Here is a 26,856-nt window from a genome sequence, read left to right as displayed (position 1 = left end):
AATCAGAAATAATAAAATATAATATATTTTGTTAGGATTTAATTAAAGTCTTACATTGAAAAAATTTGATAAAGATCATGAGTTTAAAAGATGTAAGATATCTTTATTGACATTAGACTTTTTGAGAAGAATTCAAAAGTAAAATCATGAGAGTGTAGACCTAAAGTGGATAATATCAAATATGTGGACATCTTTTGGGCATAACATATTTTTTTTTAAAAAAAAATATAGATTATAATATAATAGAGAATATAAGTCAATTAAGGATCTTAACTAGTGGAATAAAATTTAATTGTTACTAGGCTAAGACCAAAATTATTTATAATAATTTTAAATATCTTATTAAAATTGATAAAATAAAAATATTATCAATATGAAAAAATAACATAAGTTTCCTGAAATATTCACAAACTAAGAAGTATAGATTTCTTAGTTTGCGAAATGAGATGATGAAGCAGGAGCAAACAAAAACATGAGAAATTTGACTTGGGGAATGAAATGAAGGTTGGATTCCTATTGGTTTATAGAAATTGTATAATTTACGAGAGTCATATCAAGACTTAGAAATTCATACAAGAACACACAAAGCCCACTTTAGTTTTCTTAATCCATTTGATTTAAGATTTATTTAGCTTGTTTGTGTACCACAATTTACTCAACACATTCATCCCAACTCATCAATCTTCCCACTTCATCTATTCAATTCATCCAACTCTTTGTCATCTTTTGTCTATCTAATTTATGTGTTTCGTGTAGTCTATTGTGTATTTTAAATTTATAGGATGAAAGCAATAAAATGATCATCCCTAATTATTCATATCATTAAAAAAATCTCTTTTAAAAACTATAGTTTGAATCAAAATTATGTCATTTTAGAACAACTCTGAGCTTTGACTAAAGATGCATCATCCTAAGTAGCCTTTGTACCACTTTAACGATATTTATTTCAGAGTGGAACAACTTCTATCAAAGTTGTAATACGTTCTCATTTTTTAAGTTGAACGTTGAACATTCAATTCTTTGTCTTTATATATATATATATATATATATCCGACGAGTCTCTCCCTCTGTAAATATTATATATGTATATATATACACTTTTGAATGTTGACCTGTAATCCAATCTAATTTCCAAAACACTGGCGCATCCGACGAGTCTCTCCCTCTCAATTTACTGAGTCAACTGCACCCATCCGATACGTTTCGACACGTGTGAAGACAAAATGTGAAAGAGGTATGATGTGATGGAGATCTTAGGGGCTACTAGACTCTGATCAGACTGATACAGTCAACGCATTCCGATCCAGTTAGTCAACTCGGTCAAGTTAGCCTGAGTCACGTACGTACGAGTCAAGTCCCCCAGCCAAACTCAGAATCAAGCTCAGATCAAATCACTCCCGCGCTCAGTGACGATTATAATGGGAATTCTGATTACTTCTTCACACCCTATATAAGATAATTATAACGACATCGAGAATTACACTACATTGGATATTACAGGAAATCCGAAGAATTTCTGTTTCCACAGACAAAATGTGGAAGAGGTAGAATTAGAATAAGAACAGAGGCAATAGAATTCTTCGGAAGGTAAACAAAATGTGGAAGAATATTGTTGCTGCAAGAAAGAATGCGGAGCTTAGGAAACACGGCAAAGAGAACGGAAGACCCATGCAGAAGGCTTCGTCAGTGTCACGTCACCCTACCGCCGGGGAGGGCCTCGGCCGCCACCGGACGTCGAGCTCGAGGTCGGAGAAGGACGAGGACTCGACGAGGGGGCGGCGGCGGCCCCCACGGCTGCAGCGGCAGAGGCGGCGGCTGGCGCCGCGCGCCGCCCGCCAGGCGAGGGCCAGAGGGGCGCAGACGCAGCACCACGCGAGAATCAGAGGACAACAGACGCAGAGCGTGCAGGCCGAGGCGGCGCACTCAACCGCGACCTGGCGGATCCGCGAGGGCTCCGGTGGCGGCGGAAGAGAACTCACAGGGCGGCGACGGGGGCGAGCGGATCTGCCTCGCCCCATGGCCCACGTCCGAGAACTTACTTGCCTCGCCGTTTTGTGGTTTCAAAGTGAATTTGAAACACAATAATATCACATAAAATAACCCTAATGTCAAGCAACTAGAGTTAAGCAGACCGAATAAGTTGAGTTTTTTTTTTTTTACACAAAATCTTAGTTATTTCAATTTATTCAATTCGATTTTAAAATTCCAAAACCGATTAAACAACGGACTTAACTTAAGAAATTTAATTAATTTAGTAAGTAATAGAATTAACCAAATTTATATTGGTTTCATTTTAATAACAAGGTTCCGTTTGTCTAAAAAAAAAATCAATTAATTCAATTTCGATTTATTTAATTTAATTGATTTGATTTCCCTATTAGTAATCATCATAATCAAAATCAAAAGCAACAAGATCACATTCAATGTTTTAGAAACAACAATGCGCCAAATGCCGAGACAGAAGAGAGCAACAAAATGAGCGCTGCCTATCCACTCTCGAAAGCTTGCGTAGAAACAGCAGTCTTGCAGACAGGGCAAGCATTTTTCTGAAGAAGCCACCGTTTGATGCATCGTACATGATACCTATGACCGCACTGCAGCTCTCCAATTGCGTCACTAATGGCGTATTCTTCCTGTAAATCACAGAGATGAAGCTTAAGTGCTGCAACAGAAACCGCAAACTTCAGGCAATTAGACGAGAGGGGCAGGTCGAAATACTTACCTGACAAATGATACAATTCGGTTCATTGTCTGATCGAATGTGTCTTTTTAAAGCATCCAGAAATGAATATTTAACCTTCCTTAGACTGCTCATGATCTGTTCCTCCTCCAGCCCAGTGTTAACCTGCCCTATTTTATCGCCCAGCTCGAGTAGCTCCTGTTTGATCGGAAATGGGAGGGGAGTCCAATGAATGATATGGAAATTAAAATGATCAGGTGAAAGTGAATCTATATGCACCTCGTAGGACATGTTATCGACATCGAGCCACTGGTCTTGGTATTGCTCATACACATCTAATTCTCCTAACTGGACGATCGTCTGGAACATGATTATCTGAGATGTATAACAAATCTGAGTACATTATCAGCAAAAGAATTGGTGTCTTGTTACCTATTTTCTCATTGTGCAAACAACTAGGAATCTATAAGATTAGACAAAGGGAATTGGAGTATGATTGAGGCGATTATCGTTTCCCTGAAATTAGTAAAGCAAAATAGTTGATTTCAGTCGTATTACCTCCTCGGATCGATACGGAGTAGGGTGAAATCCCGGCGATCGGTGAAGATATTCCGAGCGTACACGATCATGCCCTAATAGAGGTGCGTTAGGGTTCGACAGTGTTTCCTGGTGGTTTTCCCTTCTACACGAAGATGGACTCTGCTGAGGAAAACGCCCGAGATTCTTAATTAGGGCTGAAATCTTTTACATTGTTCGAAAATGAAGTGATTTGCAGTCCAAACAGACAAAAAGGGGAAGAAAAAACAAATTTTTCGTTAGGGCGACAAGAGGAATCGATCTTAAAACCCTTAAACTAGAGGATCGCAGAGCAAAAGATATGTATTTGACCTCGCTGGCATCCAGCAGCTTTCTTCCAGCCAAAGACGCTTCGGTGGAGGATGGAGTCACCGGCGCGCACGAGATTTTGCCACCGCCGTGAATCCGCCTCCCTTCCTTCTCCGTCTTCCTCCTCCTCCCCGGCGTCTTTTCGTTCGAAACAGACGGATCGTACGCCTGCGAGGCCGCCTCGGAGGCGCAGCCCAGCATCCGTAGCGCCGCACCGGCGAAGCCCTCTTTCTTCTTCCTGGAGGGCGAAGGAGGATTCATGAGAAGCCGCCGTTCGACAGAAGGGACCTCGTATGGCATGGAGATGCCGCGGAGGAGGCGATCCATGGGTGACGACGACGAGAAGGCGCCGTCGCCGGAGGCCGCCATAAAGAAGAGACGCAAAGCGCGAGAGGAATTCGAAATAATCGACAAAAATGTCTTTTTTCTGTCTCGGGAAAACCGGCGAAGAATTATCGGGATCGCGTACTAGGCAATTCGAATTAAAATTATTTCCAACCAATTATATTGTCCCACGTCTCGTAGATTGATAGAGGAAATTTCATGTTGTTTGCAGTAAGCATTTGATTGGATCCAGTCATTGCCGTTATAACTTGAAAGAGGCAAATTTGGAGGGAGATCTTGGTGGTCAAATGCCAGTTTGACTTCAGCTTTAATCTTATCCGTCCGCACATATCTCAAAATTTGAGAGAGACCCTTTTGAACAACTTTCCATTGTATGTTATACAACTTTTCCCTGAAGACGGTTTATTAATTAGCACATGAAATACTGTTAACTTAAGTTTGGAATTTAAATTTTGATATAGTCGAGATAAATAATTCTATCATGTGTCAATCATTATTTTAAGGATTATTAATTGTCCGTAATTTATTTTCTCTGTATTTATCCTATGACAAATTGATAGGAATATTGGAGGTCAACACAATAATCACCTTTTGCCAAGTTCATATTTATAAGATGTGTACTTGCTATGTAGATGTTTGTCTAGGATGCATGATAATTCAAGTAGCCAAGGTAAATGACACAAGTAACAGAAGAGATGATGAAAGACATGGAGTTATTGTGATGAACCTAAAAGTCACTATAGCGATCAAGGTGTGAGATAAGTCTCATTAGCCTATTTTATGTTTGTGTCGAGTCAAGCACAATATGGTTCGTCACGGACACTACCTACTCAGTTTGGGTCCAACTCATAAGTAAAAATAATAAAAATAAAAATTACATTAAATCAAATGGATGCTCCAAATATATACATAATCAAAAGTGCATCCTTTTTCTATTATGAAAAAACGCCTCATCAAGATAAAATTATTTATTTCAACAATCTATCAATATATATTACTCGGTATCTTTTAGATGAATCAACTCAGTATTTTCTACCATTGCAAGTAGTTGTTAAAATAATATTTCTTATTTTTAATGTTATTATAGTCACTGCGTCTAATTACTATATGTAGAAGTTGCTAGTGCAGTTAATATTAATTGTCAAATTTATGTTTGGATAAATGATAAATAGTTAAAGTTAAATTTTATATTATCTAATTTTATTAGTAAATGTGTAAGATTTAATGAGTCTGGAGGACATGATATTAGGCTAAAATCTAGCTAGGTCTGTTAGACCTGATAGATGATAGGAAGTCCAGATAGGTCAAGGAATGACCCAATATCTGACAGGAAGTCTGACTAGGTCTGTAGGACCTAACAGCTAGCCAAAGTCTAATCGAATCTGCAAACCTGACAACCGGCGAGAAGACCTAGTGGGTCAAGATATAAGTCAAGAGACTACAAATGGTAAGTGAGGCAAGTCACAAGAGGAGAGTGATTCAATGAGAACGAGTTCCAATGAGACTGTAGGCGCTGATCCAATTTAGGTTCATTTTGAAAACCTAAACTGAGATCATAACTAAATTCTAGTCTTGGAAAGATAGATCTAATTAATAATCTCTTATATTTTATTATACTAACCCTGTTTTGTAGTGTATAGTTTGTTACTTGGACTAACACTTTTACAAGGGTGAAAATGCAAAAGTAGCCTCGGATGAACAATATCTAAGCACCTAAGAGCAATGGGGAGATGCCTCAGAGTTGTGCGGACGTGCCCTGCATCGAACGGAGGTGCCCTCACGAAGATGAACTTTGAGGATAAAGTTCTTGAGTACTCTAGAGGCGTCTTAGAGTTGCACAAGGGTACCTCAGAGCACATGGAAGACACCCTTACGTGAATAGAAACCTAAGGTGGCGGAGGTGATTGAGTCTGTTTCTTAGGGGATCAAATTCAAGGTCGGAGACACCTTGAGTGGGGTTGGAGGTGCCTCCAATGCCTTATAAAAGGAGTGTTCGGCCAAGAATTCAAAGGCAACTTCTATACAACTCTTCTACACAATTATTCGATGTTCCAACTGCTCCGACTTCTTGTTGCTGCTCTACTATGACACTATTATATTGGTTGGTCATAGGAAGATCGTACCAGTTCCACTGTATAAAAATTTTGTACAAGTTAAAACCTTTCCTAACTACCTATTGTGTTCTTTAGATATTAAATTAGGAATTACAAACGGAACTTAACATTATTGATTCCAAATTTAACTTATCTGTTCTTAGTGGTTTAGACTTGGATCGCAAACGATGCTTAACATTATTGATCCAAATACACCCATATTACAAATTTAATTAAATATTAATTTCAAAAATTAGCTTTCAGGTTAAACATGGCGAGGTACTAGGCCTTCTTGGATATGGGAGCAACCACCACTTCCTAGACAAAGCCTTTCAATGAAATCTAATATTAATTTCCTTATATAACCCTAGGTTTAACCAAAATGAACAATCGAATCACAAATTCGAAAAATAAAAAAAAACACAAACTCGAATCACAAATTCGAAACCTAGAATTATATGCCTCTTGTGTTTGGAATTCATATAAAGAAAAAACTAGTATGATGCGGAAAACAATTACTAGTTATACCTTTCTTTGTAAGCAAATAACCTCTTGATCTTCTACCGTATTCCTCTTCTAATCTCGGACGTTGTGTGGGCAACGATCTTCCGAGATGAGAACCACCAAGCCTCCTTCCTTCTTGTAAGTTTCGGCCACCAACATTATGTTGGAGCAATCTAGGTGCCCTAAGTTTTGATGTTTGGGCAAAGGTTTAAGTTAGGTTTATTGTTGTATTTGATATGCATTGTGAGTGTGCAGGATACAGGTACAACAAGGAAAGTCCAAGTGTGATCTTGGCAAAGGAGGAAAGTCCAAGGATGAGTCTTGGTGGTGTAAGTCCAAGCATGTAGTCTTGGCAACGTAAGTCCAAGTGTGAATTGGCAATGGATGAAGTCCCGGAGGTGAGGAGCCTCTTGGCAAAGGAAGACCCGACAATATGGACAAGGCCGAAGGAAGCTCCAGAAGGCAAGACGTGAAGGATGGGGAGACATCCGAGGGACGCGAGGCTGATGGAGGAGGCTAGAAGGCTAGGTCTAGGTTGGTCGGGCGAGGACGAGTGCTGAATGACAATGTAGCAGTACTGTTGTGACATTGTAGCAGTACTGTAGCAGTCGACTGGTACACTGTAGCAGTCGACTGGTAGTCGAACGTTGGGTAACGGTCGGCTTTAAGGACCAGTCGACTGGTGCATACACCAGTCGACTGATAGCGGGAAAACAGCTTACTATTTTCCTCTCGAGCTCTATTTAATGGAGCTTGGAGTGCTTGGGCATTGTTAACGAAATAGACTTGGTTAAAGCCTATTAGAGTCTCCCAAGCCTTCGTGTGATCGGTGTGCTTGTATTCAAGTGTTTGTGGCGAGGTTTCTCCACCGACAAGGAGCTTGAGCTAGCCGGAGGTTTTCCGGGGAGTCATCCACCGACAGATCGGGATCGTCCACCTTACGGACGACCGTGGAGTACGAGTTTTATCTCCGAACCACGTTAAATCAACGTGTTAGTTTTGGTTTCTCTTGTTAGTATTTGTTTTTGTATTTCCGTTGTACACTAACATTATAGGAAGCGATGGATTTGGGTCAGACACTATTCACCCCCCCTCTAGCGGACGTCAAGGTCCCAACACATTCAAGCTCCAAGGAATGCAAGAGCAAAGCCTCCTTTCTCTCCTTCTTCTCCTAGCTAGAACCGACCACCAAGGGACTCCTCTTGTGTTGATGCCGCCGGCCACCAAGGAGGAAGAGAAAAGGAGAAGAGCAAGGAGCTTATGGTCGGCCACCACCAAGGAAAAGAGGAGAGGAAAATAGAATAGAGTTGTGTCTCATGAAGGCACCCCTCCCTCTCTTTTATAATCCTTGGTCTTGGCATATAAGAAAAATTTAAATAAAAATTCCCTTATTTTCTTTTCCATGAAAAGGAAAATTTAATTGATTAAAACCAATTTCCTTTTCTTAAATTATCATGGTCGACCACCTCATAGCTCCAAACAAGGAAAGTTTTAACAACACAAGAATTAAAACTTCCTAATTTGCTTCCAAAATTTTTAATAAAAATTTCTCTAATAATTTTTCCCTTCATGGTTGGTTATAAAAGGAAATTTTATAAATTAAAATCTCTCTATTAAAACATGTGGATGATTTCAAAAAAGGAAAGTTTTCTACAAAATTAAAATCTTCCTTTTAACTACAAATAAGGAAAGATATCTAATCTTTCTCTTAATCTTTTGTAGAAAGCTATAAAAGAAAATATTTAATTTTTTAAACTCTCTTTTAAATCATGGCTTCCACATAAAGAAAGCTTTTAAAATTAAAAATCCTTTTAATTTTCTTATGGCCGGCCACCAAGCTTGGGCTCCAAGCTAGGGTTGACCACTTCCATCTTGGCTCAACCCTTTCCTTGGCCGGCCCAAGCTTGGTCTCCAAGCTTCCTTGGCCGACCCCTTTGGGTTGGGTAAGGAGGTGGTATAGGTGGGTATAATTCTCTATATACAAGAGGCTACGATAGGGACCGAGAGGAGGAATTAGTTTTGGTCTCCCGATGAAATTAAGTTTCCCGTGTTTGCCCCGAACATCGAACTTAATTTCATCAATAATAATTCATACCACTAAAGAATTATTATTGAACTACCGCATCAATCCCAAATTATATTTTTGGGCTCCTTCTTATTATGAGTGTGTTAGTCTCCCCGCATTTAAGATGTCGAATGTCCACTAATTAAATGAGTTACTGATAACTCTCTTTAATTAATATCTTAGTCCAAGAGTAGTACCACTCAACCTTATCGTCATGTCGGACTAAGTCCACCTGCAGGGTTTAACATGACAATCCTTATGAACTCCTCTTGGCGACATTATCAACCTAGATTACTACGGCACAATTTCCTTCTATAATCAACAACACATACTATAAGTAATATCATTTCCCAACTTATCGGGCCTTTTGATTTATCGAGCTAAATCTCACCTTTTGATAAGTCAAAGAAATAAATACTAAATATATGTGCTCGTTATTATATTAGGATTAAGAGCACACACTTCCATAATAACTAAGGTCTAGTTCTTTTATTAAGTCAGTATAAAAAGAACTTACCTTAAATGATCCTACTAAATACACTCAAAGTGTACTAGTGCAATATATTAGTCAAGGTAAACTGATACCTAATTACATTACGACTATTCCAATGGTTTGTTCCTTTCCATCTTAGTCGTGAGCTACTGTTTATAATTTATAAAGAATCGATAACATGATCTTCTGTGTGTGACACCACACACCATGTTATCTACAATATAAATTAATTGAACAACTACACTTAGTATATAAATGTAGACATTTTTGACCAATGTGATTCTTTATTTCAAAATAATTATTTACAAAAGTTAGACTTTTAGTATACTGTAACATATTACGCCCGACTACTATAGATAAACTGACACCAACACATGAGCACTTTCACTTCGATATCTTCGTGTTGGTAATGACTTTTCAATTTGTAATTACTTTACATACTTACAAAAGGAAAGTGTAGAGCTGTTACACTTTTCTATTCATTTCTTTGTATTCAGTTACTCTTCCGGCGGTTCCGGAAGAGAATTTAGTATATTGTCTATCAATAGTTCTGAGAGACATAAGTCTTGGAGTAAGAATCGCCGAAAGCTCTGAACCAAATAATCACCTGTGTCTTGTCTTTTTCTCATGCTTTTTGTTTTTGTTTTGTTTTATTGTGCTACACACTTTATTTTTTAAAAGTAAAAAAAAGAAGAGTTTTTTAAATCATGTGCATTTGATCCTAAAAGTAGTATTAGAGTTATGTCACTCTGAATTAGTGCAACCACCAATCAAACAGAGGGGTTTATTTTTTGCTTTCATTTGTTTCACTTTTCATTTCAGTTTTAAGTTTTTCAAATCCATCTGAATTAGCATACTTACCTCTTCAGATAATTTTTCATTGCAATTTCTTCGAATTGCTCAATATTAGTGCAACACCATCTGATTCATATATCTATGTATCTCCCACACTACTAATCTAGTCTTAGGATTTTTTTGGTTATTTTTTTGTGTGCAAGGTCCTTTTACCAAATGTCCTAAAACAAGGATTACAACACCGTTCACCCCCCCCCCCAACTCTTCAACGAGGAAGACTTTTTGTATTGAAAAAAATGGATAGAGATGTACCTAAAAACTGACATCGACCAATGGTTCTCCATCCGACAATGATACACGACTCCAATAAACAAAGTGACAAGAGTGTCACTTGACCCGAAAAATTAAAATACAGACTAAAAGAAGAAATCCCAAGTCGACACGAAGGCAATGAACACAATCCAATGTGGATTCACAAGGTAAGAACTGAACCGCGTTGACCCGCACAGAAATGCAAAAGAGATATGGGATAAATTCGTCGAATTACAAAAGGAACAAATGTGACCTCCTCTTGAATAATTTATTTAATATTAAGATGCAGAATAGAGAAACAGTGAACCAGCTACACGCGAGGATTGAGAACATCCTTAATAGACTCCATATAATCAACCACCAAATAGAGAATCGAGACATCATAAGGTACGCACTAAATTCATTTCCCCGAAATGCACTGTGGGTATCGACAGTAGATGCCTATAAGGTTTTAAGGAATTTGTCCAAGTTAAAATTAGACGAATTATTTTATGAACTAGAACTGCATGAATAAACTAACTCCCAAAAGACCGAAAAAGGTATAGTTTGTTGGAGCAATCTTGGTACCCTAGGTTTTGATGTTTGGGCAAAGGTTTAAATTAGATTTATTATTGTATTTGATATGCATTGTGAGTGTGTAGGATATATGTACAACAAGGAAAGTCCAAGTGTGATCTTGGCAAAGGAGGAAAGTCCAAGGATGAGTCTTGGCAATGTAAGTCCAAGCATGTGTCTTGACAACGTAAGTCCATGTGTGACTTGGCAATGGATGAAGTCCTGGAGGCGCGGCCTCTTGGAAAAGGAAGACCCGACAACAATAAAAAAAACCGATGGAAGCTCCAGAAGGCAAGACATGAAGGATGGAGAGATATTCGAGGGACGCAAGGCTGATGGAGAAGGCTAGAAGGCTAGGTCTAGGTTGGTCGGGCGAGGACGAGTGCTGAGTGGATGTACTCGGAGGTTAAATCCTAGGATTAGGATTTTATTGTAGTGTTACTGTAGCAGTATTGTAGCGTTACTATAGCATTATTGTAGCATTACTGTAGTAGTACTGTAGTAGTCGACTGGTATTTTCATCAATCGACTGGCAGCCGACCTTTGACTTGTAACAGTCGAATTTCACTTTGAACCAGTCGACTGGTGGTTGTACCAGTCGACTAGTGGCGGGTAAAACAATAGGTGTTTTCCTCCCGAGCTCTATTTATTAGAGCTCAGGGTGTTTGGCCAAGGTTGACGAAATTAGTGGTGGTTAACCCTAATTAGAGTCTCCAAGTGCCCAAGTGATATAGTGTGCTTGTACGAGGGGATGGTGAGATTTCTCTGTTAGGATCGTTCGTGCGGAGGCTAGAGAGGGGGGTGTGAATAGCCGACCCCAAATCGTCGCGTTTCTACAAACTAGGGTTAGCGCAGCGAAAAATAACACATAGAAACGAAAGAAAAGAAGACAAACCTCAAACAAACCGATGTAACGAGGTTCGGAGATGATACTCCTACTCCTCGGCGTGTCCGTAAGGTGGACGAGCCCTATCAATCCGTCGGTGGATGAGTCCCCAGAGAACCGGCTAATAAATGCTCCTTGTGGGTGGAGAAACCTCGCCACAATACTTGTAACAACAAGAAGGAGTACAAGGAAAGCAAGAAGCAAATACAAACACAATATGAATGCAACACTCGCTTACCTTCTCTGTCGACCGAAGGCGATGAAGCAGCAACTTCACAACCCAAACGCAGCAGCTGATCGACGACTGGAAGCTCACGCGAAGCTTCGGAAGCGAGCTCAACAAAGCTCAGAACCTCAGAGCACAGAAGCAGAAGCTTTAAGAAGAAGAAGAAGAAGAAGAAGAAGAGAAGAAGGAGGTACGCAGCAGCAGCCCTCCTTTTATAACCTGCGAAGAAAGTGAAGAAACACAGAAGAAATCTAGCCGTTGTGTCACAACGGCTAGTGCCTGGATCGGTCTGTGGACCGATCAGGCTCCATGTGGATCGGTCCACAGACCGATCCATTACCTTGCCTTCGCTTCTGTTTCGTCTCTGATCGGTCCATGGACCGATCAGGGAACCTCCTGATCGGTCCACAGACCGATCAGGGAACCTCCTGATCGGTCTACGGACCGATCAGGCTTCTCTTCTCCCGAACTTCTTTGCGCCTCCTGATCGTTGTCTGATCGGTCTCCAGACCGATCAGATAACCTACAGTAGGCTACTGGATGGTTACTGATCGGTCTGGTGACCGATCAGGCTATCCAGTGTATCACTAGATCGGTCCCCAGACCGATCCAAACTCCCCACCAACATGCGGTCAACCTTGACCTGTTGGTTATCATTCCTAGCATCTGGTCACTCCCTTGACCTGCTAGAATTCTCCACCAAGTGTTCGGTCAATCCCTTTGACCCACTTGGGCTTTCCTCTTCGTGCCAAGTATCCGATCACTCCCTTGATCTACTTGGACTTCCCAACACCAGATGTCCGATCACCCTTGATCCATCTGGATTTTCCCTTGCCCGGCTTCACTCACCAGGACTTCCATACTGCCTAACATCCCAGTTAGGACTTTCTCACTGCCTGGCTTCACTCACCAGGACTTTCACACTGCCTAACATCCCAGTTAGGACTTTCTCACTGCCTGACTTCACTCACCAGGACTTTCCAACTGTCTAACATCCCAGTTAGGACTTTCCCACTGCCTGGCTTCACTCACCAGGACTTTTCATACTGCCTAACATCCCAGTTAGGACTTTCCCACTGCCTGGTTTCACTCACCAGGACTTTCCACCTGCCTAACATCTCAGTTAGGACTTTCCCTCGTGCCAAGCTCCCTGCTTGGACTTCTCCGTGCCAAGTCTCCATACTTGGACTTTTCCAGTGCCAAGTCTCCATACTTGGACTTTACCCGTGCCAAGTCTCCACACTTGGACTTTTCGCGTGCCAAGCTCCCTGCTTGGACTTTTCCCGAATCAGGTCAACCAGGTCAACCTTGACCTAAGGTTGCACCTACAATCTCCCAAACACCTATTCTTGTCAAACATCAAGAATACAACTCTCTTCTCGTCAAACATCGTCAAACATCAAAACACAACTCGAGTCAGGTCAACTCGAGTCAGGTCAACCAGGTCAACCTTGACCTAAGGTTGCACCAACATTCTCTACCCACAAGGAGCTACGTGAGCTAGCCGAAAGTTCTCCGGGGAATCATCCACCGACAGATCGGGATCATCCACCTTAAGGACAACCATAGAGTTGGAGCTTTATCTCAAAACCACGTTAAATCAACGTGTTAAGTTTCCTTTCTATTGTTAGTATTTGTTTTTGTATTTCGTTGTGCGTAATAACCATTATAGGAAGTGACGCTTTGAGTGAAACGCTATTCACCGCCTCTAGCGGATATCAAGGTTCCAACAAGTGGTATCAGAGCGAGGTTAGCTCTTGTTGGACTAATCGCCAAGAGAGCAGCTACAAGAAGAAGATGGAGTTAGAGGGACTTCTTAGATAGGACATCCGAATCCCACCTCCATACAAGTGCGAGAACTTTGACTATTGGAGAAAGCGCATGGAGATGTGGTTCCAAATGAATTGGAACCAATGGATTACATTGAAGGAACCATTTAAAGCTTCAACGGATAAAAAGGAAAGTGTCTCCGACCTCGATATTGGACCGAGGAGCAAAGAGGCCGGAGACAGGTTTCTTTTTTATCCTGGAAAGTGTTTCCTGGAACCCTGCAATGAATTGCAGACATGATTAATGGCATCTTGTATCTACACTCCAGGTTCTGGTAGATAACACTACTAGACATGTTTCAACTAATGAATTAAATATACCTAAATTGTTCTTAGTTCTAAGAAGACAGTCTACCTTAATGTCGAAGTCTTATTTCCAATCATTACAATTGGGACTACTAAGTCTTTTTCTATAGTATGACTACTAGGGATTGACAAACATCCTAAGAATCACAAAAATATTTGGTCAAGATCAACTCCTTAAAATCTCCATGAATTTTGTGTATACAAAATCGAAGAGGAGATTTTATTCATTAATTTTATTATCTCGTCAACTTTACTTTATGACGAATAAAATTAATAGTTGATCTGTCTTTGATCAAATATTTGGTCAAAACTCTTTGAATTTAAAATAACATTGATTCCTCAAACAATATTATTTAAATTCACCAACACCTCAAACACCTTGAATTTTGCATGCCACGTTAGTGTGGACGTATACAAATTCATCATTTGTAAGAGGAGGGTTTTACCCATTGACTATCTTGTCAATATAACTTTTTGACAAATAAAATTACCTCAAACACCATGAATCTTGTATGCCACGTTAGTGTGGACGTATACAAATTCAAACATTTGTAAGAGGGGTTTATTAATTTTATTATATTGCCAATCTAGTTTTATGACAAATCAATAGTTTGTTTCCCTTTGGTCACACAAGTGATAGTAGTGACTCCGTTGGGGAGGATACTATTAAATGTGTCTAAGTGTATACCATTACTTGACACTAAGTCCATTAATAAGATTATGCCCCTTCTGTTGGGGAAGAACACACGCTCTTAATTAACTTCCTATAGTCATCCAAAATTGGAAGTCTGTTCTAGTGATCCACAAACAAGCTCATTCGTTATGGAGGAAGGCACTCAGAGCCAACGCGCAAGCTTGTTTGCATCACTTACAAACCAGTAATGGAGACCATGAGATTTACTTAAAAATCTCTCTCCCACTTAGTTATTTATAAATGAGAAATTTTAACTATGCTAACCTACTAAATATGTAAACCAACATGCACACACAGCACAATATAAAAGCAATAAATAGAAAATCTAATTTTCAACTATTATGGCTTTTATCTCTAGTTGTCCTCCGTGTGTTGTCATCCCAAGCTGCTGCCATATTTGGCTACCGAGCTGTCGCATCCATCTTGCTCCTAGTTCCGTTGCGCCTCTGGTCCTTAGAAGGTTCCACGCTTTGCAAGATTCGATCCGCGACATAAATAGAATTTTACATTTTTGATCCTATATTCCATAAAAGGAATGTACATGTATCTAGATCAAAAATAAAATCATAATAAAACTAAATACAACTCCTGCTGTATTTTATAATACAATCATGCACACACATATAAATGCCCTTGACATGTCCAAGGGTCCAATCACACACATAATAACTAAAAGTCATAATAGTTAGATCCTGCATCCACAAAGTTAGCACATCCTACTATTATCCTGCCTAAATTATGTATGACATGTGCATAATTAAACTAATACCAAATACACAGAGGCAAAACCCTAGCTCTGATACCAATTGTTGGTTGCTACTCGGAAAACCTAGAGGTTCCACTGTACAAAAATTTTGTACAAAGGTCTGAACCTTTTCCTAGCTACCATGTGTTCTTTTAAATTAAATTTTGGATCGCCTGCGGAACTTAACACGTTTGATCCAAAACTTAATATATTTGTTCTTTTAGGTTTTGACTTGGATCTCCTGCGGAACTTAACACGTTCGACCCAAATCACCTTAAGTTATTAATTCCATTAAATATTAATTTCCATAATTGGTTCCCAGTATTGACGTGGCGAGACACACGACCTTCTTGGATATGAGAGCAACCACCACCGACTAGACAAAACCTTTTATAGAAAGCTAATATTTAATTTCCTAAAATAACTTTAGGTTAACCGAAAAGAACAATCAAATCACAAGGAAAAGAAAAAACAAAAGAACACAACATCGAAAAACATATTCGAAATTCTAGAATCGTAAGCCTCTTGTATTTGGTATTATTTCCATAAATAACTAGTATGATGCGGAAAGAAAAATTACTAGTTATACCTTGTAGAAAAACCTCTTGATCTTCTACCGTATTCCTCTTCTAACCTCGGACGTTTTGTGGGCAACGATCTTCCGAGATGAGAACCACCTAGCACCTTCTTCTTCCTTACAAGTTTCGACCATCAAAACTTCTCCTAGGATGAAGAGGTTCGGGCACCACCACCATGTTCCAAGGGATGCTAGAAACAAAGCTTTCTTTCTCTCCTTCTTCTTCTTCTCTAAACTTGATCCGGCCACCATATGAGTCTCCACAAGAAGGATGAGGTTCGGCCATCAAAGAGAAGAAAGGAGGAGAGGATGGCCGGCCACACCAAGGAAGAAAAGAGAGAGGAAAAATAATAGAGTTGTTAGCCATGAAGGCACCTCTACCCTCTCTTTTATAATCCTTGGCCTTGGCAAATAAGGAAATTTAAATAAAAATTTCCTTAATTCTTTTGCCATTGATAAGGAAAATTTATTTAATTAAAAATAATTTGTTCTCATCAACAATGTGGCCGGCCACTTTAAACCAAGCAAAGGAAATTTAATTCAATCAAGAATTAAAACTTTCCTAATTTGTTTCCGGAAATTTTATAAAAAATTTCTCTAATAATTTTTCCCTTCATGATGGTCAATAAAAAGGAAATTTTATAAATTAAAATATTTCTTTTAAACATGTGGATAAAAAGAAAGTTATCTTTAAAAATTAAAATCTCTTCCAATCTACAAATAAGGAAAGATATCTAATCTTTTCTTAATCTTTGTAGAAGCTTTATAAAAGCGATATTTAATTTTTAAACTCTCTTTTAAATTATGAACATGATTAAAAGGAAAGTTTTTATCAAAATTAAAATCAACCTTTTAATCTACAAATAAGGAAAGCAATTTAACTCTTCTCTTAATCTTTTGTAGAATCTTATAAAAGGAAAGATTTAAATTTTTAAACTCTCTTTTAAATCATGTTATCCACATAAGAAAAATTTTAAAAATAAAATTCCTTTTTATTTTAATAGGGCCGGCCACCTAAGCTTGAGTTCAAGCTAGGGCCGGCCACATGAATTCACCCATGAACCAAAACATGGTCGGCCCTAGCTTGGTCTCCAAGCTAGCTTGGCCGGCCCCCTATAGGATGGGTAAGAAGGTGGGTATAGGTGGGTATAGTACTCTATAATTAAGAGGCTACGATAGGGACCGAGAGGAGGAATTGGTTTTGGTCTCCCGATAAAATTAAGCATCCCGTGTTCGCCCTGAACACACAACTTAATTTTATCAATAATAATTCATTCCACTAGAGAATTATTATTGAACTACCGCATCAATCCCAAATTATATTTTTGGGCTCCTTCTTATTATGAGTGTGTTAGTCTCCCTGTGTTTAAGATAACAAATGTCCACTAATTAAGTAAGTTATTGACAACTCACTTAATTAATATCTAGCTCCAAGAGTAGTACCACTCAACTTCATCGTCATGTCGGACTAAGTCCACCTGCAGGGTTTAACATGACAATCCTTTTGAGCTCCTCTTGGGGACATTCTCAACCTAGTATCTCTAGGACACAGTTTCATTCTATAATCAACAACACACACTATAAGTGATATCATTTCCCAACTTATCGGGCTTATTGATTCATCGAACTAAATCTCACCCATTGATAAATTAAAGAAATAAATATCAAATATATGTGCTTGTTATTATATCAGGATTAAGAGCACACACTTCTATAATAACCGAGGTCTTTGTTTCTTTATAAAATCAGTATAAAAGAAACGACCTCAAATGGTCCTACTCAATACACTCTAAGTGTACTAGTGTAATTATACAGTCAAGATAAATTGATACCTAATTACACTACGACCTTCTAATGGTTTGTTCCTTTCCATTTTGGTCATGAGCTACTGTTTATAATTTATAAGGTACTGATAACATCATCTTCTGCATGTGGCACCACATACTATGTTATCTACAGTATAAATTAATTGAACAACTACAACTAAATGTAGACAATTTAACCAAATGTGATTCTTTATTCATAATGAATGTTTACAAAGCTTAGGCTTTCAGTATACACTCCAACAGAAAATCCCGCCTACCAGTCGACTGCCAAAACATGCAGTCGACTAGTCGACTGCCCTCTGTAGAAATTCGACCGTTATATCCCAACGGCTCAATAGCAGTCCACTGCTAAAACTAGCAGTCGACTGCTCCACGCTGACCGAATGAACAGAAGCATTCTGTTCGCTCCCAGTCGACTGCTAAAACATGCAGTCGACTGTTACAGTAATGCTATTGTACTGCTACAATAACGCTACAGTAAAACCCTGAAATTAGGATTTTACTCCGAGTACAATCTCTCGTACACTCGTACCCTCACCCTTATGACTCACTTGACGCTTCTTTGCAGCATTGACATCTTGCCTTCAAGCTTACTTCCTTTGGCTCTCGTCCCTCGGATGCATTCAAGCCCGCGACTCGTCCCCAATGCCATCCTTCGCATATGCCTCGAAGTCGCTCCCTCGACCCTTGTCCTCGCTGCCTTGTCCACGGTCTCTCGGATGCTCCATCCTTCACCGGACCCGAAGCCATCAACCTGAGTCACATGTGTATCCTGCATACCTGCACACTCACATACATATATCAAATAACAAGGGTGAATCTAACTTAAATCATTTGCCTAAACACCAAAACGCATTGTCCCACGGACCATTGGGATTGCTCCAACAATGTATACCTAGCGTAAATTTATTTTTCGCAAAAATTTAATTATGCGATTATGTCTGACATATTGTATTCTTGTATGTGTGTGGTGCGTGTGATGTAACAATTAGCAATTATTATTATTTTTATTTTCTGTTGCGCATGTTTATGAAATGTGTTTTAGCATGCACCCGCATCGAGCATATCTCAATCGTGGTATAAGAGTCTGATCGTGCTTCAACATGATCGTAAAATTATTTTATAGTTCATAATTAGTGTTGTAATTAATTTTAGAATTTTTCTGAAATTATTAAGAATTTTCTATTTTTTAGAAGTTTCCTAACTTGTTAGGAAATTTCATTTTTAGAAAGTTTTTGAATTAATTTTTAAAAATTAAATTTAGAAATTATCATTTCTAGAATTTTCTGAAATTCTAAGAAATATTTTTTTTTTGGAAATTTTCCTAATTTGTTAGGTAATCCCAAATTTAGAAAAATTTTAAAATTTCTTAAAAAAATTCAGATTTGAGATATTCTGAATTAAATTATAGAAATTATCTTTTCTAGAATTTTTGGATTTATTAAAATATTTATTTTTGAAAAATTTTCTAAATTGTTAAAAATACCAAATTTGGAAAGATTTGAAAAAGTATAAAAATTCCAAATTTGAATTATTCTATAATAATTCAAGAAATATTAATTATTTATTTTTTGTTAGGAAATTAATTTAGAAATTTGTTTCTAAAATAATTAAAGGTTTGATAAAACGATTCTAGATAAAATATGTTAATTAAATTTGAAAATTAGTTTCCTAATTTAATTAGATAAATCTTGATTTATTAAAATCAAGTTTATAAGCCATCATTTATGTCATGCATGTGTGTCATGTCATTATTTATGTCATGCGTGTGATGTCATGTTGATAGTAGATTTGCATGATGATGATGAGACTTAAATTCCTTATATCAAAATATTAAAACATACATCTTCCGTTAATATGGTAAGAATCAGAGTTTAAGTTCTTGTTTGAGCTGTTGTTAAAGTCAAGCTTAACTTGAAATTAAATATGTTTAAACAATAGAGATGCCCTTGTCTTATCTTTTTCTCGTGCTTTTTATTTATATTTTATTTTATTCCGTTGCGTACTTTATTTTTAAAAAGTAAAAAATAAGAGTTTTTTAAATCACATGATTTACTCCACTCTCACGTGCATTAGATTCTACGGAAGCTACTATATAGTTGTTGCAACATATAACACTTAATACAATAATATTGTATGATTGCATAGTTACTTAGAAGTTTCTACCATTAGTTTAAAATAATATTGATTAATTTAGAATAATTTTGGATAAAATTTAAATAATTTTAACAAGTTGGTAAAAAATATTTTGATATAATAGTATTTAAATTTTAAAATTTATGTTCAAGATTTTAGAATTTAGAATTTAGAATTTAGAGTTTAACTGTAACTTTATAGCTGATAAAATGTGAAGAATCATTTATTTTACTTTAATTAAAATTATTATATAAATATTTTTTTATCAATTTGATTAAAATTATTTAAATTTTATTATAAAAATCTAAAATTTTAAATATTATTATATTAAAATATTTTTTTATTAATTTAGTTAAAATTATTTAAATTTTATCAAAATTTTTGGTAAGATAATAAAAAAAAAAAAAGGAGGCTTTTTCAATGAGACGTTCTTTGATTATATTTACTTAGTCCAAACAAAAACGTACGACCAGTCAAACAAACATGTCTTCCGCCGACAAATGTCGGGCCGGCGGATTCGGGTTCGTTTCTCTGTGCTCGTCCTCCGCGTCACTGGGCCATGTGTGGCGAGCTTGCGATGCGAGAGAGAGGCAGAAAGAAAGAGCTAGGAGCTGGCCTCGAAGTACTCGCGCTATAGGTGTTCTCGTTGTTGTGGAGGCCAGCAACGCATCGGGAGAGACTCCAACGCCAGCGGCAGAAAGATACCGACAAAGTGCCATATCGATTTGATTATTTATTATCCCTAAATCCCCCAAAGCGGAGCGAGAGCGACGATTCTCAAGAGGCACTCCAGTGCGCCGTTTCCTATGAAGCCCTAGCTCACAGCATACTGCCTCGTCCTCCAGTTCGATTGCCGGCGCTGCCTTGTAATTCTTGACCTCGGTGGTTCTAGGGGGAAAAAGAGCTACCTTGCGGTGTGTTTGATGTTGCTTTTTCATAGGTTTTCTTTGTGCGTATTAATCTCCTGACTTGGATTTAGTCCCTGATGCATGTAAAAGTTTCCTAAATTTTAGATTTTGAGGCGAACCCTTGGTTTATTTCTTGCTGGAACTTCAATTCTTCCGCTAAAGGTCTTGGTTTGGCGAGGGTGATAAAATGAAGTTCAATAGGCATGGTGATTGAAGGAGATAAAAGTTTTGCTTGCTTCGTAGACTTTTTGTTTCTGATATTTTGATTATCATGTGAAATTATATTGCTTTATGAGAAGCTTAAATGGAATGAGAATCACTTTGCTTCTTCCTTATATCTGTTTTTTTTAGTAAATATATTAAAAAAAAAATCATTTTACTCATTTCTGTGGCAGATTTACTTTTGAATGATGCATACTCCAGCTAAGAAGAGAACTGTGACAGAAAATGGAGATGGAGGGATCGATTTAGTACTTGCAAGGTCAATCGGAAATGGGGAGGATTTGCGCCGGATTGTTCAGTATGCCTTTGAGTTAGGGAAGCCTGATGCACTCTTGCTTCAACTTAGGAATGTTGTTAAAAAGAAAGAAGTCGAGATAGAAGAACTGTGCAAACTTCACTATGAGGAATTCATTCTTGCAGTTGATGAGCTACGAAGTGTGTTGGTTGATACTGATGCACTCAAGAGCTCACTATCAAGCGATAATTTGAAGCTGCAGGATGTTGCTAGTGCACTTTTATTGAAGCTTGATGAGCTCCTTGAGCTTTATTCAATTAAGAAAAATATCACAAAGGCCATGCAAATAATGAGGGTCTGTGTGCATGTTTTGAAACTATGCCTGCAATGCAACATGCATATCTCGAACAATCGGCTCTACCCTGCAGTGAAAATTGTGGATGTAATTGAAAGGGAATACATACAAAACATTCCTCTTGAGCCATTCAAGAAGGTGATCGAAAAACAAATACCTGCAATTAAGAAGTTCATTGAGAACAAGGTGTCTGATGAGTTCAATGAATGGCTTGGTCGTGTAAGGAGCACCACTAAGGACATTGGGCAGTTGGCTATAGGACAGGCTGCCTCAGTCCGTCAAAGGGAGGCAGAAAAGAGAACTAGCCAGTGGGAAGCTGAAGAGCAGAGTCGGTCTGGGCTTAGTGATCTTGTTTTCACGTTAGATGTCGAGAATTTTGACGAAGATTCAATGCTAGAGTTTGACCTAACACCTGTTTATCGTGCAAACCATGTGTACAGTTACCTTGGTATTGGGGAAAAGTTTCATGAGCACTATTACAATAACCGATTAATGCAGCTGAATTTGGACTTGCAGATTTCATCAGCACAACCCTTTCTTGAATCCCACCAATCATTCTTTACACAGATTGCTGGATTTTTCATATTGGAAGATCGAGTCCTAAGGACTGCTGAGGGCTTGTTGTTAGAGAGTCAGCTGGAAATGTTATGGGATACCGCTCTCTCAAAGATGACATCTGTTTTAGAGGATCAATTTTCTCATATGGACACTGCAAACCACCTTCTACTTGTCAAGGACTTTGTCACTCTTTTTGGTTCAACTCTTAGACGTCATGGATACCAGGTAAAGCCTTTGCTTGACGTTCTTGATAACAGCAGGGACAAGTACCATGAACTTCTCCTCAGTGAATGCCATAAGCAAATAGCAGAGGCCCTTGCAAGTGATACCTTTGAGCAAATGGTGATAAAGAAAGAGTATGAGTACAATATGAATGTGGTATCATTCCATCTTCAGTCCTCAGATATAGTGCCTGCTTTTCCATTTATTGCCACATTCTCTTCCTCTGTTCCTGATGCTTGTCGTATAGTGCGTTCCTTCATCGAGGACTCTGTCAACTACTTATCACACGGAGGTCACGTAAATACTTACGATGTGTTAAGGAAGTATCTTGACAAACTGATGATTGATGTGCTGAACAAAGCTTTGCTCAACATGATCCATTCTGGTAGTTTAGATGTATCACAAGCAATGCAAATTGCAGCAAACATAGCTGTCCTAGAGCGCACTTGTGATCTTTTTCTATGGCATGCTGGCCAACTTTGCTCGGTGCCTTCACACTTACTTGAACGACCTCATTCGGGTTTGACTGCCAAGGCTGTTTTTAAGGCAACACAGAATGCTGCCTATACTGCATTGTCAAACGCAGTTGATTCTAAGTTGGATGAATATCTTAATCTTATGCACAGTATAAATTGGACAGCTGATGAAGCCCCAGAACATGTGAATGATTATATGAATGAAATCATTATTTATCTCAACTTCCTGATAACTAATGCACAACAGATTTTGCCTTTAGATGCGCTTTATAGAGTGGGATTTGCTGCTCTTACTCATATTTCTGAATCTATAGTGGCAGCCTTTCTTAGCGAGAGTTTAAAAAGATTCAACCTCAATGCTGTGGTTGGCATTGACAACGATCTGAAAAGGTTGGAATTACTTGCAGATGAAATATTTCAAAGCACCGGTCTGAGTGACCTAAAGAAAGATTGCAGTTTCAGAGAATGCTTAATGGAATCCAGGCAGTTGGTGAATCTTCTGCTGAGCAATCAGCCTGACAGTTTTATGAATTCTGAAATAAGGGAGGAAAACTATGGTGCTTTGGATTACAAAAAGGTTGCTGTTGTCTGTGAAAAATTCAAGGATTCACCAGATAGGTTGTTTGGTAGCCTCTCTGGGCGAAGCACAAAGCAAACAGCTAGGAAGAAGTCAATGGACACATTGAAAAGATGGTTGAAAGATTTCAGTTGAATATTGACAATGCAATCCAGATATGCTAGCTTGTGGTATATCTATGGATCTCCCTTGTTCCTATTTTTTGGATTTTCCATAATGGTTATTTATCTTTTGAATTTTAATCATTCAAAACCCGTATCAAGTTGCTATAATGTCTACATCTATAACAGTTCGGAGTTTTCATAATCATCTTTTAATATTCTTAGAATAAAACCACAATTTATCCAAATCAAACACCATTTTGATGGGTTTTCCTGGCAAGCTATTAGATGTGTGTAGAAACATTATGAGCGCAACTAATCATGAAGAAATGTGATTTTTAATATGGCATTGATTTAAATCTATGATTATTCATTCCAGCTATTGTTCAGATAAAATGTTGGTGGGTTGTTTGTTCAGGTTAAAATTCTGTATTCTCGAAACTTTTTTCTCTCGTTGAGTATTTATTGAGTGTTAAACCTTGTAACATAATAACATTAAGATTTTTCTTGCATTTCTTAGAGAACCTGGGTTGTAATGAAGTTTTGGAAACATTTAGGAAAGGGGTCTATAGTTATATCAATTAGATTATCGTACTTTACCATCTTAAATATTCACCTGAAATTCAAACACAGTAATCTGAAATTTTCGATACTAACATGTATTTTTCCCAGAATTATCATTTTCTTCATCCTTTTATTAGTTCAGTTAAGATGTTCAAGTGCCATTGATCAATTTAGGAACTGTTTGATGGCACTTAAATTACTCTTGAGTTGCACTTTAGATGGGCGTTTACAGGTCCCTTACACCTTTGTTGCGTCCCTTACATCTTTGTTGCATCATTAGCACTCTGAGACAAGCTTCAGTATTATTTGATCATCCGTGTGAGGTAATATGCAAGCAGGACTGTTTATGTTCTTTGGTTGACCTACCAGCCAAAGTCAACCAAAGAACATAAGCAATCTGAAAGTAATTCTCTGTTTTTTTACTACCAAGACTGTTAATGTTCTTTGGTTGAACTGCCTACCAAAGTCAAAGTGTTACTTGTCAAAGAAACAAGGGAATTCAGAAGCTGACTAAAATTTCAAAACCTTGGGGAGCAATCCATTGTCTCACTGTGTATAAAATGTCCCAGAAGCCATGAGGACATTTGAGTTGACTAAATTTCATCTTCTGGTTAATTGATTTGCCATGGCAATGACATGGAAGCAAATAGTGGTGTTGCTCGTAATGGCTTCAAATTTGCAAATTGCTATGACGGTGATGGCCATGTGGACGATGAACGGATTATCAAGGTGGTCGTGGGAGGAACAGAGCGGGATCTTGTTGCAGTCTCTACCGCAAGGACCGGTGCCGCCTTCTGGGCCTTCTTGTTGCACTCATAACCCTAATGCCCCTCACTGCGGACCTTGTTGAGGATCAAAATTAGATAGATGAAAGTAGCAAAGATGACAACAACGGTGAGAAAGAATTATTATATAATATGGAAGATGAATGTGTATATATTGCTGATGATCTTTTTTATTTTCTTCTAACATATATGTGATTGAATTTTTTTAAAGAAAGATTGCTTCCATCATAGAGATCCTATGAACGTGATTGCTAGCTGTTCGTTTCTTTTCACTCAAATCTATTTAGCTGATGTAAACCAACCAACCATTGCATTGCATATGATCGATCGGCATCTATGCTTGGATACAAAATGGAAGGTGGTGGCCTACAATGAACAAAGCATGGATGCCAAGTAGCTACTTCAGTTGACACGGATTAGCCAACCAGTTGACAACTTAGCTAATTAATTATATTTGAAGAGTTCAAGAACATTGGAATTAGATTAACATATTGAAAGTGGCTTCTCATGATGATTCTAGTCATATCTGACAGTTGGTAAACTTGTTGACTTTGCATCTGATATACATGAAGCCTTCTCATTGAGCTTAGTCAGTCATGGAAAACCCAAAAAGGTTTGAAACATATTTACATTCTGAGCTCCAATTCATTTGGCTGCAATTTCTTCGCTCTCGCCGTAACTATTTTTGTTCATATTGTTCATTCTATGGCAGTGAGACTGATATTGTGACTGTAGATGGTGTTGAAGCTCGAAACCTTGTGGCTTCGGGTCATCATCGTTACTTGGATGTCAGGTAATTAAAACTCTGATCTATTGATTTGCTGATTGATTAATTAATGGAGCTTTATTTTCAAAGAATGGAGGAGGATTTCTTCGAGAAAGGGCACTTGGAGGGCGCTTTGAATGTTCCTTACTACTCTGTCACTCCTCGAGGTCGATCTACTACATTGCTCAACTTTTTTGGCCACTTTTTGGTGAATTTTTTTATGGTTTCAGAGAAGGTGAAGAACCTTGAATTTATAGAGCAAGTTTCGTCTCTCCTTCGACACGAAGAGCCGTTCATTGTGGTAAAGTATTTCAGAATGTTGGCAGTTTTAGAAATTATATCCATAAGGTAGATTAATGATCATTGTTTGAACTTATAATTTCTTTGATTGATGTAGGGTTGTCGAACTGGAGTACGAGCAAAACGAGCAACTATAGATCTGGTCGCGGTAGGCCAATTATATAAAGATATATCGACTTTGAAGGATACAAGAATGCTAAATTGTAAAGATATTAGCAGCTATAGATCTCCTTAACGCTAAATGTCGACCTTAGGGCTTCACTAATGTCAAATACTTAGCCGGAGGCTACATGACATGGTTGAAGAGCGGAAATGAAGACACTTTGAGTATCTAAAGAGAACTCTGGCCTTTGATTGCTGTTGAGAGAATATGCATTGTGCTCCATTGTGAGTTGTAATATTAATAATCGTAAACGTTTGCCATCAGGAAGTAGAATCTTCAAAAGACAATACACCTCTTGAGAGAAATTAAAGGAAGAATCATCAGAAATACCTTTGCGAAAAGAATAAATTATATTTCCAATTGATGTTCCATTTTTACAAATAACCTTTTGGTAACATGACCTTTTACACTTTTTTTACCAATCTAATGCAGCATTAAAAATTTTCATGGATAATAATCAAAAGGGGGTTTTTTTTTTATTTAAACCTTGAACCATTCGAGTAAATTTGACTCATTCCATTCAAAAATATTCTACTAATTCAAACTTATCCTATCCAATAGCATTCATGTAGCTGTCACAATTTGAACGTGTAATTCATATTCTAACAATTACAAAATTGTCTGTTATAACTACAATCGTAAAAATAGTAATTGCTATAACACTCATAATTT

The 26,856-nt window shown here is 37.9% G+C and overlaps 3 protein-coding genes across 6 annotated transcripts; 2 read left to right on the top strand and 1 right to left on the bottom strand.

The window, feature by feature from the left end:
* Positions 1-2,377: 2,377 nt before the first annotated feature.
* LOC122039986 (probable E3 ubiquitin-protein ligase ZFP1) lies at positions 2,378-3,962 on the bottom strand. Its single transcript, XM_042599381.1, has 5 exons — positions 3,569-3,962; positions 3,239-3,379; positions 2,960-3,055; positions 2,723-2,878; positions 2,378-2,633 (listed from the first exon to the last, which is right to left on the bottom strand). The coding sequence occupies exons 1-5, from the start codon at positions 3,932-3,934 to the stop codon at positions 2,487-2,489; spliced, it is 906 nt and encodes a 301-aa protein (XP_042455315.1). The 5' UTR covers positions 3,935-3,962; the 3' UTR covers positions 2,378-2,486.
* Positions 3,963-20,451: 16,489 nt separating this feature from the next.
* Positions 20,452-23,759, top strand: LOC122042221 (exocyst complex component SEC15A-like). Of its 2 annotated transcripts, XM_042602226.1 has the most exons (3): positions 20,452-20,866; positions 20,966-21,066; positions 21,284-23,759. In XM_042602226.1, exons 2-3 carry the CDS (start codon positions 21,048-21,050, stop codon positions 23,638-23,640), a joined length of 2,376 nt encoding a protein of 791 aa, XP_042458160.1. In that variant the 5' UTR covers positions 20,452-20,866; positions 20,966-21,047; the 3' UTR covers positions 23,641-23,759. The 2 variants fall into 2 exon arrangements, with proteins under 2 accessions (XP_042458160.1, XP_042458161.1); XM_042602227.1 differs by lacking the exon at positions 20,966-21,066.
* LOC122042222 (thiosulfate sulfurtransferase 18-like) lies at positions 23,539-26,473 on the top strand. 3 transcript variants are annotated; one of them, XM_042602229.1, is made up of 5 exons: positions 23,539-23,675; positions 25,314-25,568; positions 25,668-25,748; positions 25,812-26,022; positions 26,119-26,473. In XM_042602229.1, exons 2-5 carry the CDS (start codon positions 25,552-25,554, stop codon positions 26,254-26,256), a joined length of 447 nt encoding a protein of 148 aa, XP_042458163.1. In that variant the 5' UTR covers positions 23,539-23,675; positions 25,314-25,551; the 3' UTR covers positions 26,257-26,473. The 3 variants fall into 3 exon arrangements, with proteins under 3 accessions (XP_042458163.1, XP_042458164.1, XP_042458162.1); XM_042602230.1 differs by lacking the exon at positions 23,539-23,675 and having other exon boundaries at positions 23,901-25,568; positions 25,812-25,888; positions 25,952-26,022; XM_042602228.1 differs by lacking the exon at positions 23,539-23,675 and having other exon boundaries at positions 23,901-25,568.
* Positions 26,474-26,856: the final 383 nt, after the last annotated feature.

The sequence above is a fragment of the Zingiber officinale genome, chromosome 2A (assembly GCF_018446385.1).
Source record: "Zingiber officinale cultivar Zhangliang chromosome 2A, Zo_v1.1, whole genome shotgun sequence".
Classification (NCBI taxonomy): Eukaryota; Viridiplantae; Streptophyta; class Magnoliopsida; order Zingiberales; family Zingiberaceae; genus Zingiber; species Zingiber officinale.
Note: the sequence above shows the minus strand (reverse complement) of the source record. Positions and strands in the feature narration are given on the sequence as shown.